The sequence below is a fragment of the Haliaeetus leucocephalus genome, unplaced genomic scaffold (assembly GCF_000737465.1).
Source record: "Haliaeetus leucocephalus isolate CR32 unplaced genomic scaffold, Haliaeetus_leucocephalus-4.0 Scaffold712, whole genome shotgun sequence".
Classification (NCBI taxonomy): domain Eukaryota; kingdom Metazoa; phylum Chordata; class Aves; order Accipitriformes; family Accipitridae; genus Haliaeetus; species Haliaeetus leucocephalus.
Genome location: NW_010973148.1, coordinates 5,774,884 through 5,789,129, shown reverse-complemented (window position 1 = coordinate 5,789,129; position 14,246 = coordinate 5,774,884). Strand labels below are relative to the sequence as shown.

Sequence of the window (14,246 nt, the reverse complement as noted above, 5' to 3'; positions counted from 1 at the left end):
GTTGGACTCACAGTTTGCTGTGGTACCTATCAGAAAAATAAGGGAACTAGGGAATATGTTCCTGTTTTAAGAAGAGAAGAGAATGTAGTAGGAAGTTATACAGCATAGGCTTAGTGTCAAGTTTTGGGAAAGAAGGCATGTGCTATTGGGAAGCACAGGGTTGAAGACAGGATTTGGGATGAAATGAGAGGCGGCAGTAGACATAACGATTATTTAGGGATCCATTTAATATTCCTTGTCTCTAGCTATCCCTGAGTATGCTTCTGTAATAGATGAAATATATCCTGTGAGCCACTTTCCCTTATTTAAAGGATACTTTGATCTGAAAAGGTCTTAGACTTGGATTACTAATCTGTGCCAAATGCATGTTTTTCTGCCATGAGGTAAACGGCACTTTAAGCTGTGATAAAAATGCACTTAGCATACCGTGCATTCTGAGGGTGAGCTGGGATGTCATGGTCTGTAGCTGACATTCCCCTGCACTCTCAACGAGCACATGGTTCTTGACATCTGTTCCTGCCACTGTCAGTTAAAGCAGCTAGGACCTCAGGAGGAGGCTTGGAGCCACACTTGTCTTCCCACACTGAGCTGGACTGAAAACCCACACTCAGGCCCTTGGAGTATGATTCTGGAGCTTGTCCCCTTGCTGAAGCTACTGACAACAACATTAACTTTTATGAGAACAAGGCTGGGACCCGTATGAGCCGCTTATGGCAGAGATTTAGTGGTAGCTACATTCTTGCATGCAGGGGAAAACTCATCACTTTTGAGGCAATACTGAATGACATAATTTTGACGTAAATGATTTTGGAATATCAAAATACTGACATCACATTGCAGTCTTTAACAATCTCTGAAGGCTACATCCAGCCTGACATTTTAATGTCCCACTCGTTCTTAGCACATACCAAGGGCAACTCTTGCTGCTGATGCATCATAATTGATCCAGAATGACACCCATGATAAAATGGTAATCAGTATGGAGGGCATGTAGGTTTGAAGAATAAAGTATCCAATGTTTCTCTTCAATCTGAAGCTCAGCGAGAGTCTTGGATAGGCACCTGAGGAAAGGGAGAGGAAAACAGCATTATTTATACTGAAGAAAAGACACTTGCAGATAGTTGTCTTCAGTTTCCATAGAAACTAAAGCATGCACATTTTATGGGGTACTATGACATCTGCAGAACAGTAGGGAAAACGCCTTCACTGTATTACTGCTTGGTATTAAAAGAAACCTTGCAGTGAATATAGTGCTATCCAAGTAATTTGTTGTTGAGAAGAAAAGAGAGAGTAAGTTATTCTAGATTATTGAACAGATGGGTGAGCACTGGTTAGTTTATAAAAACAGATGCTTAGGTCCCCAAGTAAAATGCTTATCCAAATACACAGTTTTACGTATAGTATTTATATTGAGAGGATTAGTCATGTGCATAGTTTTGTATTTACATGGAAGAGTTGTTCATGAGATGGCACTTCTTAATTACATCCGAACTAAGAGAAACATGCTACCTGTGGTGTCAAAAACAAATAGTAATGAATCACAGTGAGGAAAAGCCTTCAGACCAGATCCTCTAACATCAATTAGAGCCAGACAGAATTTTTCTTCCAAAAATATTTTAAGCACAAAAAAAATGATTTTATATCTGTGTTTACATACAGGATTCATGAACTGTTACAATTGGAGCAAATAAATAATGAAAAGAAATTAATAATCTCAATGTCAATGTTTCAAACAAAACATTTTATTATTTAACTTCAAACTGGTGTAGTTCAAAATTGGTGTTACTCTTACCAAATATATTTTATATATTTAGAAATCTCAAACAGTTAAAAAATTTGTGACTTCTTTCCCCAAATGCAAAGATGATTAAATCTGAGTACAGCTGTACAAGAAAAAGGTAGTCATTCACACAACATTAGCTCCATGATTTCAGCATTTGCATCACTAATCATAGATATGATACTTCTAATAGCTCTTCTAAAAGCTCTAGTTACAGTCAACATCCTAAAAACACTTCTGAACATACTGAGAGCCCAACTAGATATTAGATCACATCCCACCTATTCTAATGCAAATATGTGCAAGATATGAAAGATTACATCTAGAAACAAAGAAAAAATTACAAACTTCCCTTTAAATTATGTTCATATGTTTGGATATGAGCATAAGAAATGAAATTTGCCCATATACACAAGAATGATGGATTTCCTGAGAGAGAAAATGAAAGAAGGAATAGAAAACTGCAGATTTCTCTTCATCGCATTCCTGATAGTTAGGTATGACTTTGAGTCATATGACAGAAAAAATGCTACAGGCATACAGGATGCTTCCAGGCAGCAGAAGCATCCAGGGAGTATCAAACTTTATGCAACTATCCTTAACTGTTTTATCAAACAATCTCAGAACTATCACTGGAAAAAGAAATATCTAGTAGCTGTATTTGGTTGCTGTGATTTCTTCAATCAGCAACAATTTTTTTCCAGGATGAAATGCCTTCTAATTTCACCAGTAGAAGAATACTGGTAGAGTCAGAAGAATTTATTTCATCATGAAAATCTGACCAAGCTTTTCTGCTGTCTAGAGCAGTCAACATAATTTTCAGCAAAGAATCATTTAGACTTTAGCTTGCTTAACATCTTCATTTTCCAATGACCAATGTTTAATTTCAAAAGACAAATTCTCTCTTTGAAACCATGCCTACTTTTTTGCTAACAAAGCTTCACTTTTTCATTGAGCTTCTTATGAAATGGTTTCCATGGCCTTGTGTCTGCAGACTATGTAAATAAAACAGGAAAATACCCTGCTATCATGAAATACATAAAAAATGTGGCAGACCTGATCACCTTTCTGCAGTAAGAGTAGTGCATCAGACAGAAATCTTTACAAAGCTCTGTTGAGGAAAATTATTTCATATAATACACCACCCACGTAAAGGATTCTCTATAAATCTCTTCCTTTCCAAAAGTCCTGTCCAGGTCTGGGTGTCTGTGGAATATCATTGATAGAGGTGATGACTGGAAATTCTCCCATAAAATACTGATACTTTGATAAATAGTCTGAAGGATTCATTCAAGAAGGTTCAGTGGAACTGAATCATTAAATCAAAGCCTCTTCTTGGGCTGCTCCAGTGCCAAGGATCCTGAACGCACTGGGGAACCTCAGAAAAAGAAGAGAGCACTTCGCTATTGATAAGGCAGGAAAAATGGTGTGGATGGAGGAGGCATGTGTCAACAGTGTAGAGAAGTGATGTGTCACGTACATCAGTATTGTTCAGTAATGAAATCCTGAACTGAGAAATGGTGTAACAGAGCAAACTTTAGACATTTATCTTGAATGCTTCACCCGTGACCATCATCCATTACCTCATCATCATCTCCGTCTAATGAGATAAGGTAACTACTGAAACTAGGGGGACCTGGCCTTAAAGGTGGACTCTCCAGACAGATTGTCTCAAGGCCAGAGATGTCAACATAAAGTTGTTTCAAGCACCAGGTTCTTTGTCCTGAAGCTAGAAGATAGAACCCTAAGAACCATACCTAGGGCCAGGGCTGTCAGTGCTGTCTTCCTGCTCTAGAGTTGGAGCTGAACTGTAACAGAGAGATTCAGTTGCCGATCTGAAGGTGCACTGTTCCTTTTGAGATGCCCCATGCCATCTCAGACACCAGCACACGGGTGGTGGATATGACATAGCCCCTACATCTTTTTGATCAGCACTTGAACTGCATACACATGAGCTAGGTGTCTAAGCTCCAATTACATTTACAGGAAAGTCAGTTCATCTAGTCAATCTAGTAAATGAAACCTAGAGAATTATCCATCGCCTCCTAAAATAGACTCCTATTGGTGGACTGAATTTGTCTCCAGACTCTACTGACTGTATTGACTAGATTCCCAGCAACTAAGACACCTAGTTCATATGTAGACACTGAAATTATATTCACCTTAAATCGGAGCAAGATGAATCCCTGCCCTGTAAGTCTCAGGGTAGGTTTTGAGGGTCTGTGGCTCCTGAGCAATCTAACCAAAAGTCTTGCTGGCATTACAGCTACTTACTGGAGTTGACACACTGCTCAGTTTCATAGACGTAAATAGAATGTCATCCTGTTTTGTAGCGATTTTCCAAGCTCAAATTTTTGGGGGACGTCTGGATTTCAGAAAATTGCAGAATAATTTAGTCTTTGTATAGTTCAGGTTGAAATTGAAACATGAACTGGTAGCCTTGTTTTTTCATACTATCAGCCAGAGTTCTCCTTTAGGTAGCTCTCCCTGAGACTACAAAAGTTTCTATTACTTTCACCTGTATTGCTTTTATGCTTTCACAGATGATCTATTGGCCCTGCCTCCAGCCTGCCAGCTCCGCTATAATATCTCACCTCTAGCAAACAGACCACTGAATCTGTGGAAAAAAAAGAATTAAAAGGAACACTCCTTATTTCCCCTACTTATTCCCTGCTCTTTGTCTGGATGGCTAAAGCTCAGTGAAAAGGATGAGTCCTGACCTGCATGGAACAAGGATTGTAAGCCCAGATCTTTATTTATGTAAGAAGGAACCGCCCTGTGTAATTTATTTAATAAAAATGGATTTCTTGGTGAGATGAACAATTACACTGTTACTTGCCTGATTATGCTTGGATAATGATTTGTCAATTAAGGCTCAGTACATTTAGAGATTAATTACCAGGAAATTCTAGTTGTCAACATTCCATCAGAATTTGGTTTTTTGCCTAAATAACAGTGTTGCTGTTCAGAGACCAAATTTGTTACCCTTACTCCCATCTCATATAACATGTTGATGGCTATGGGCTAATTTAAATAGTACAGGAATAACAGAATTTGGCCTGAAGTATTTAAATCTAACAACAGTAGTGAGAATACAGGCATGAAAACAAATACTTAATCAATAACTGAGCCCAAAGTATTCGTCTTTCATATATTTGGACACTTGGTAAAAAGTAATTACTTGTTTCTTTTCAATTTCATTAAAAGCTAGCAAGCTGAAATATCTAGCTCCAAGGCTAAATTAGTCTCTTGCTGTTTTATCCAAGTATGAAACAAGATAACAGAGTTGGTCAGTTATAGAATTCTTATTTTAATCTGTTCTTCTGGGAAGGTTCTTCGGCTAATTGGCAATGTACTTTACAGATTGATCTTTCAGAATACAGCAAATAATTAATTTTCAAATCTTTTAAGACTACCCTCCTCTTACCAACAGGTTGCTAATCTGGCCCTGACTGCTATGCATCTTGAAGCTTTTAGGTGTTGTTTTATATATTCCCATTCCTGTTCAGTTTCTTAGCATTTCTTGATAATAAACATTTAGGAGGCAGATTCAGCTCACAGGTCTAGGCACTACATTTCAGGTGTTTGTATGCAGATATTTACACATGGATGGCGCATAAGCTTTCGGTGTAAACCATGGAGATCTAGATTTACAGCCAGCTGATTCTAAAGGTGTGATTTAATTGCCTATACAGAAGTGTCTAATGCCCTTTGAAATGGATTAGGCTATTGAAGAGTAGAACTTAATACTAGTTAAGTAATTAATACTGAAGCACTGGATTGTCACATAGGACACAAGACTGTAAGACTCCAGAAGAGCAGCCTAACTGCTAAGCAGGATGCTCTACAGCATCTCAAGAGGCACCAGATACCTATGTTTAGGCAACTGAATAGTGTCCTAAGAGCTATTCACTTGACAGAATAGAGGTGTTCAAGAGCTGAATAGCTCTTTAGGCTCCATTGACAGCACTGATTTGATATCATTTGACTATGAGCTTAATTCAATTACTGACACATAGGCATCCAGTGCCATTTTAGATGTCTTATGGTAGCCTGTATGGAATTTAACTGGTGTTAGAAGGACAGTCAAACCAGATTTTTCTTCTTCATAGCAATTCAAATTCTACTCTGGCTTCTTTTGATCAGGAATAAAGAGAACAGGCTATTGTCCAAGTCTTTGCAGACAACTTCTAGACACCTGAAGAGTTTATGCAATTCCCACCAAGGTTTCTCTTTTTTTAAACTACACAATCATACCTGTTTCTCCAGTAATCTCAGGTATTCCATTTTCTAGACTTCCACTCATACTTACTAATTTTCCCTAGACCCTCTTCTGTTGCTCCACAACTGTCTTGAAGACCGCTACCCACAACCACAAATACTCAGCTCAGGCCTTAGCAATGCAAGTCAGACTCCTTACAGGATGTGTTTTGTTTGTTGGGTTTTTTTTTTCCCCAAGAAGATGTCAATGGCTCCTGTGCAGTCTGAGATCAACAGCAAGCCCTAGGTTTCTACATACAGAACCCTGGCCTAATCTGGTATTCCCTATCCTGAATTTGGATACAAAAAGTTAGTTGTATAGATGTTGTATTTTGCACTTGTCCATATTGTCTTTTGTACCTTTTTTCAGACCCATTTTGCTAATTTGGCAAGATAATTTTTAACTCCAATGCTATGCTCCAACATGCATGCAGTTCCTTCAGTATTCTTCCAGCTCTGCCTAGCCTTCTGTCATTATCTATGGGGTTTTTCCCATGCTTACCGTTGCTTCTCAGTAGTAACTATGGGAACAGATTTTCCCATTTGCATAAGTTACACAAGATTATACAGCACTGTTCCTCATGGAGGATAGGAGAAATAACTACTCCAAAAGCTGTTTATGGCATGACTCTGAAGTCTTCTTTTAGTTTTATACAATCAAAGCACACTAGTACTGAAATCTCTGAAATGTTGGCTGAGATACTGAGCTCAAAGAATTAATCTCTTCCCTTGAGACTTCAATAAACTCAAAGCCAAAAAAAAGCATGCCTGAATTATTCTCCACAAAAATGTAGAAACTGGCCCTAATTACTAGGACCATAAGAAAGCAGGGTCTTGAGAAGAAATTCTAAAAAAGTGTGCTGACTTTATCTGTCAGATTCATTAGCGTGCTTCAGACTCAGAATTAAATATGTGGTTTTGAGAAACAAATGTGATGTTTCCCCTGCATGGAAATACTTGTCACAAAATTTCTAATTAATCAAGCATTTTCATAATGTCCTGTACCAAAATAATAGTAAACTCAGTATTGTGTCTTCATCAGAGACAAAAATTATATGCTTCAGAAGACGGTACGAGAAACATGGGGTAATCTGTTCTCTGTGGCTGTCTCATCCTACTCCCTAATGTCAAGCTATCTTAAACTCTGGAGCATGGGATGTTTTTATTCCTTCCACAAGTTTTTTTTGGAAAGAACTGTTATGATTCTGAAAATTAGGTCAGTCATATAAATGTCTCCTCCTAGTTTTCATTCTCTCTCATATTTGTCTCACAGCTCTTTGGATTTCTCTTTTTCCTGATTTTAACAGATCTCTCTCATCTCTACATGACTAAATCATGCCTTTACTGAAATATTTCATACTGAACTAAAAGGTGGCTTTGGACTGTCACAAAAACTTCCCAGATAAGTTCTCTGTATTCTCATTGTTGTTCAAAAGAGCCATCCTACAAACACATATCCAGTCCTGTGGAGGGGCAGGTAAGCCCTGGCTGCCAAAGGTGACACTAGCTGCAGAATGGAAGGATATAGGATTAGAGTATCTGTTTCTCTATAGAAAAAAACCCTTCCATTCATAATGATAAACAAGAACAGCAGCAGCTGGCAAACCCCCTCATATTAATTTCAATCCCAGCGATATCTACATTTGTGTTCTGAAACACAACTTGTGTTTCTGTGTACTTTGGAACAGATGCTGTGTCCAAAGAGTGGGTGAAGTGCTGCTTACAAACATAATAGAGCTGTGCTGCATTTGTTCTAGTGTGCAGGGACAGACGGAACAGCACACTCCTTTGGTCTGAAGAGCACTGAAAGTCTGGAGGTCCCAAATAGTGGCCCCACACTTGCTGATGGCTTTCTGTGTTGTTTTGGTCTTGTCACACACAACATTTTCCTATGCTGACATCGAACATTAAACATGTAAATTAACGTTGTGCTTTGTCACCTGAAGACATCCAATGCTGTGAGTTACCAGTAACTTTTATTACATCTTCAAGGAAATAAGGAGGGAACCCTGGGATTTAATTTCAGCATCTTAATAATGATGACAAAAGCACTGGCTATGTATATAGTACTATATACCCATCACTGCCAATCAAGATATAAAAGACATTACATTCACTACGCAACAACAAAACAAACATGCACTGAAAAGTTGCAGGGAGGTGTTCGTAAAAACAGTGGGTTTTGACCTAGTATACCAAAACATACTTATGTATGTTCAGTAACCCTGTAGGCTACATTTAAACTCATGATTCAGAGGTGAATGACTTCGTATTTGTTTAGATCATAGATATTTAGGTGGCTGGTTAAGTATCACACACACAAGAAAAAGAAAAATAAACAAGAAATGATATTTCATGGACTCCTCCCTCCAGGATTTACCAAGTAAGTGATTTCTCTAGCCAAACACACAATACAGACTATATATAATTATGATTAATAATGATTAATTATGATTAATAAACCAGTAATTGTCATACACAAGGAAATTAAAACACTAAATGGACAATACTTGCCTGTGGCAAAGACAACATTCTTTGACACCAGTCTATATTCCACAATGGAGAACTGAGGAAGCTCAATCCTCTCCACGCCAGTGACTGCATTATCTCCACCTCTCCAGTAGAACTCTATGTCATCAGTTGTGTAGCCGTCTGCAGGAAAGTGTGGAGAGGAAGTGAGAAATAACAGCAGACTCAAATGTAGCTTCAAACACAGTACACGCGGTTTGTCATTTGAGACGATGAAAAGAACCAGAACAGTGGGAGTGGTGTATAGTATTTTGCTCTGTATGTCTGTCAGCAGGTCTCCCAAAGAGCTGTGCCATTACAGTCTGCCCAGGAATTTGAGGCAAAATACTCTGTTTTCTTTTTTTTTTGGTATCACTCTCATAAAATACACATAGTTATTAATAGCCCCAATGAGACAGAAAATGCTACCCAATAATCTGCAAAATTGCAGATTAGCATGATTTAAAACATCATACGCATTTAGCACTGAAACCAAGTGTATATTTATGCTGATAATCACCAGAAGAAGATGGACTATTCAATGAATACAGACAAACATAACTGGGGCAGATCTTTTCCACTCACACTAAAAAGTGTGAGTCGCATCATTTCCATTAGCTTCTGTAGTGGAGGACTACAGTTGAATATATAGAATATATACTAGTATTTTCTGTATATGGCCCACAATCTCCAGCCAGTAGCAGAAATGGAGCAGGAACTCTTGAAGTGCAAATATACATCTGAATACTGCAATCCTAGGACATGATTAGGTGGAAGAGACAATCTGGTTCTGTTTCGAACACAATTGCAAATTATAAATGGGGCCGATCTGAAAGCCCAGGGCAGGTCCTGCGGCAAGACTATCCATGCATAATAAAGCATACTGAAAGAAAATGATATCACAGTGTTTGCTCTCTTGAAAATGAATCTGACTAAAATATGAACATTCAATGTCTCATGTTGAAGATAAGCATCCAGTCACTGCCTCTGCCAAGTCAGGCTGGAGCAACAAATTACTTCATTCTGTCCTAAACCCATTTTTCTAGGATGTATCCATCCATCTAGAAATGGACGATGCCTTATTTTTTTTTTTAAAGTAAAATAAACAAACAAACAAAAAATCCAAAGGGTGATAATTGCATGATTCACATAGCGTTTATAGACACCAGTGTAAATACTACACAGTTCTATAAAAGGAATACTGCCCCATATCTGAACTAGGTTTTACTTGCAATTTCTTATGTACGTACAGCTTTCTATTTCCAGAGTACAGTTTTGTTCATCCAATGGGTATCTTCTCAAGTCCATCATACAAGCTGCAGTGGTTGTGATTCTGAAATACAAACATCAAATAGAATAACTGTACAGACAGTAATCCAAGTTTTGTTGTTGTTTACTTTTCAAAGTGAGGACTCTCTGAAGAGTAGCTTACAATAATTGAGAATCTGGTCCATAGTTTTACATTGAGCAGCAGCTTAACACAACAGCGGTTACACTGACTGCAATGGAACAACTCACTGTGACTTGCCCTTATGCAACCAGTCCCTTTGGGGTTCAGTGGACCTATCTGCGTATGCAAATATTACACAAACATTTGCTGAGATTAGAAAATATGACTTTGAATCAGAAAATGTGAAGTGAAAAAAGTCTGCTACAAATGTCAAAATGATGAGAGCTTTGTGAATAACTGATTCCTTGGTTTTGTGGCAGCTCTAGAAAAAAACTGAAATGTTGAAAAAATGTTTTAAGTCCAGCAAAATGCTTTGTTTCAAAGTTGAGTATACTTCCCAAGTTTTCAAATTTAAAGAGGATTTTATAATGAAGTGCCGTATTGAATTTTAAATTTTCTCCCCAAATAACAATATATTTTTGCTTCTCTATCTCTGATGCAGGCAATTTAGCACACTAAGGATGAATTTGCAAAACATTTCACTAGTGATAAATCTGCATTTTTCATCACACTCTTGTATATCAGGAGTGTCAACAATACACATGCACAATCAAAACAATTATACTAACAGCTTCACACAGCATTGGCACTTTATTTTTAAATTAATGGATTTATATATTTGTACTAACTTTTAGACAGATATAACCATATGCTTATGATTAATCTTCAGTGTATTTCAGTGTTTTGCTGAATCACAGCCTTCATAATTTTCTTTATAATGGCTTCATATAAATTTCACATTTAAACTATCTTCTGGGCCTGACTAGGTCCATTCCTTCATTCCTTACTGATCCTTTTCTGATATAAACAAGAGATGGACCTTGTACACAATTAGTTCCTAAATAAATAATATTCTGGTGATAATTTACACTAATAACACAAGAAGGGAAATACCTTAAATGCACCTCTAAAAGCTGGAACCCTCAATGTTAAGGTTTTGTCCATTTCAAGAGGAGAAAAGCAGTCAGGTGCCTTTCTTCACCTCTTTCACACAAAAAAACCCCTGTGTTGTTATTGTGAATGCCCTATCCAATCTCCCAGAAAAAGAAGGAAAGAATGCTTATCCTTAGTGTATAGGTTATTTCAGATGGATAACCACATAATATCCAAAGGAAGGGATTAAGACCATTACAGCTATCTCATAGGACAACAGAGGCCACCCTTCACTGACTGAGAAGGTGCTTTTGCAAGAAAGTATTATAATTTTTTTGCACAGGGAGAGACAGTTCTATGAGCACAAAGGCAAGGAATGAGCTAGGAGAGGAGAAAGCTCAAGGATCTGTTACTCAGCATATCTTCTCACTTGTGTTCTTACCAATGAGAAAGGCACACAGCCGATCTTTGTCCTTCCCAGCCTTATCTACAGCATGATCATGTCTCTGCCACTGCTGTTCACTCTGAGGGTCCTCTGAATACCCTTATGTCAGTTCCAGAGGCTTTCAGGTACCAAGTATTGTATCACAGGAGGATATGTAAGTCAACCTTTCTCCAGCTGCCTGTTGGGAGATGCTCTGGCTCCTCTGTTAATGCATGCCCCAGTGGGCTGGAATAGTTTACAAACAGCAATTCCTCAGCTGCTCTGCAGTTTAGGGGGACGTCGTCTTCTGCAATCAACATTTGCAAGTGCCCTTCTGGACCCTCAAGCAAGGTGCTAGACACAAGGCTAATTATGGAGATGAATGTCTCCTCAATATGACAACTACTAGCAGCTCTAGCTAAGCATATCAAACTAGGATTAGCATAGGGTTTTAGAGGAGAAAACTTAGTCTTAAATCTGTGATCATTGATGAACAAGGTCTTAGCAGTGATCAGCTTTACAAAGCCATACTGATTGTGCAATCAATCAATCTTGCTCCTGAGTCAACTGATAACTGTGCTCAAAGTAAAACATGCAGGCACGCTTGGGCATTGCTGCTATGAGGTTTCTATCCCATGCTTTGTTACATCCCCCTGCACTGACCTAAGTCTCATTTAAGATCCTGCAACAGAATCCACATGAGCTAAGTTGATAGAAGAGGGAGTGTGGTACCAGGATCTTAACTATTATGTTGTATAACTAGCTTTAAATGCCAGCCAGCCAGAACACATGCACTTAAAAGTGGTTAATTTGAGAGAATTATTAAAAATTACGCAGGTGGCAAACTTGCATTCAACTTACTAATTGCCTTATGACTTTTTAAGGAATGTATTTTTATTTTGGCCTATTCACATACCGTAATGGTTCTGTGTCACAAGTTCCAGTACCAGAAACTGCACATTCTTGCTCAAGTAAATTTTTACACTATAGCAAAATGTATGTTTTTAATTTCATGAATATCCACTAGAAAAGAAGATACAGCTAGATATAGATAGAAACAGATTTACCCCATTTACTCAAAGTAAGTTGGGTGCTCAGAGGTCCCTCCTGAATGAACGTTCAAGCAACCAAAGTTAAATTGCACAAATGCTCACCAAAAGCAAATGTTAATTGCTCAGGCTTGTGCATGCTCCCAAGAAGAGCAGGTTTATTTTTTATGGGATGGGATGCTGCCTGACACAGCAGGACAACAGGGTTTCAAGAACTCATCATCACAGCTGTGACAGAGAAACAATTACGAGCCAGACAAAGATAAAGTGGTACACAGATACACATACATTTTGGGTGAAAGCAATACACAAAGGAAATATATTTAATTGTTTAAAATTCCCTACTTCAGTTATCTTTCCTCTGGATATAGATTCTCTTATCCTTCTCTGCTACTTTATTACCAGGTTGATTGCCTTTGATTGTATTGCTGTATTGTACAGGAACCCCACCTGTGATGTGCTGGGAGGTGCTGCACAAACAACTGACAGAAGGATAGTTTCTGTCCCGCAAAAGTTTGCAATATAAATCAGGCTAAGCAATACAAATACTTCTTATGTGACTAGCTCACAGTCCTGATGGCTAATTTGATCCTCGTTTCATCTTGATACAGAAATACATTCATCCAAAAAAGAACAGAAATAAGGGCACTTGCCTTGTCTGACCGATGACAACTAACTTTTTTACCTTGCAAACATCCATCATGTTTTATATATGGGTGATAACTACGTGAGTCCTTTCAGATAAAATACATATATTCTTCCACTCTATTTATTTATAACATTTAGCATTGTACTGCCTAAGAACAAGATGTCTATATATGGCAAACATACAAGCAGTTGGAAAGCCTCTATTTTTGACACCCAGTCTATAATGTCTTTATTTCTTTTTTGGTCTATTATGAAAAAAAGCTGTTGTATCATCATATTGTTCTGAACAAAGTGGAACAAAGTCAGTATTGTGCCCAAAGAAAAAAATTCCCCAGAAATGGGTCGAACCTCAAAAAACTGCTGTCTCCTTCCCCCACTCTCATAGACTTTTGCTGTGGTAGCAAACTGCTTCCTCTGAAGTAGAGAGAAACCTTGGATAACTGAAGGTCAAGTCTTTCAAAACTATGATAAATTCTACATTGTTCAGAAGGGAACACAGAGCAAGTGTGGCCTCGGGATCCCTTTTGTTATATATTTTTTGAGTAACTGGTTTGCTCCATGGATAGTCTATAAATGGTTGCAACCCTCCAAAATCTCCCCTATTATTCTCAGTCACCCTGTGTTTTGTGGCTCATAAAACTCCAGGTTCTGGTCTCAGCCCGCAGGATGAATCATTGCCTCCAGGCTGTGGCTTGAGGCCAATGCCATTGGGATGCTCTGAAGCCACAACACAAGAAGATAGGTTAGCGGTAGAGCAACACAAAGCACAAGTCTTTAAATTGACAGAGCTAAGGCTGATATTTTCTTCCTTCTGTTCACAATGATGTCCTGTATTTTGCCAAGATTTAATTTCAGACAGTTATCCTTCATTAACTCAGCGGCTTCACACCATGGATATCTGACCCTGGATGTTGTGTGCTTTCAGAGGAAAGGGAATGGAAAGAAGCGTGCCACACATGAGCCACTGGTGAAATCCCTGCTAACCAAATACTATCAATCAAGTGAAATGCAATCTGCTTGTGGACATTTACATTTTGCAGAAGAGGAAGTTAACTTATTCAAATACACTCTTTTATGACAGATAATCCTCACCTGAATGACTCCAAATGTTTTTACAGTGTGACAGAAAGACTGCTATACCTTATTACGATCACAAGAGTTCTAATCTCTATCATTTTTTTATTACATTGCTTGTGGGGTTGGTTCTTGAGATAAAGGAAACAAAAATATCTGGCATTATTTTTTGACATTTAA

General features: G+C 38.1%; 1 protein-coding gene across 1 annotated transcript in view; it reads right to left on the bottom strand.

Moving 5' to 3' along the window:
• The window catches only part of GABRB3 (gamma-aminobutyric acid (GABA) A receptor, beta 3), a 110,617-nt gene that overhangs the window by 15,738 nt on the left and 80,633 nt on the right, over positions 1–14,246 (bottom strand). The window contains exons 4-6 of the mRNA XM_010580477.1: positions 9,799–9,881; positions 8,555–8,692; positions 909–1,061 (exon numbers count right to left, since the gene is read on the bottom strand). Coding sequence (XP_010578779.1) covers positions 909–1,061; positions 8,555–8,692; positions 9,799–9,881 — 374 coding nt within the window. The remainder of the gene's footprint in view (positions 1–908; positions 1,062–8,554; positions 8,693–9,798; positions 9,882–14,246) is intronic.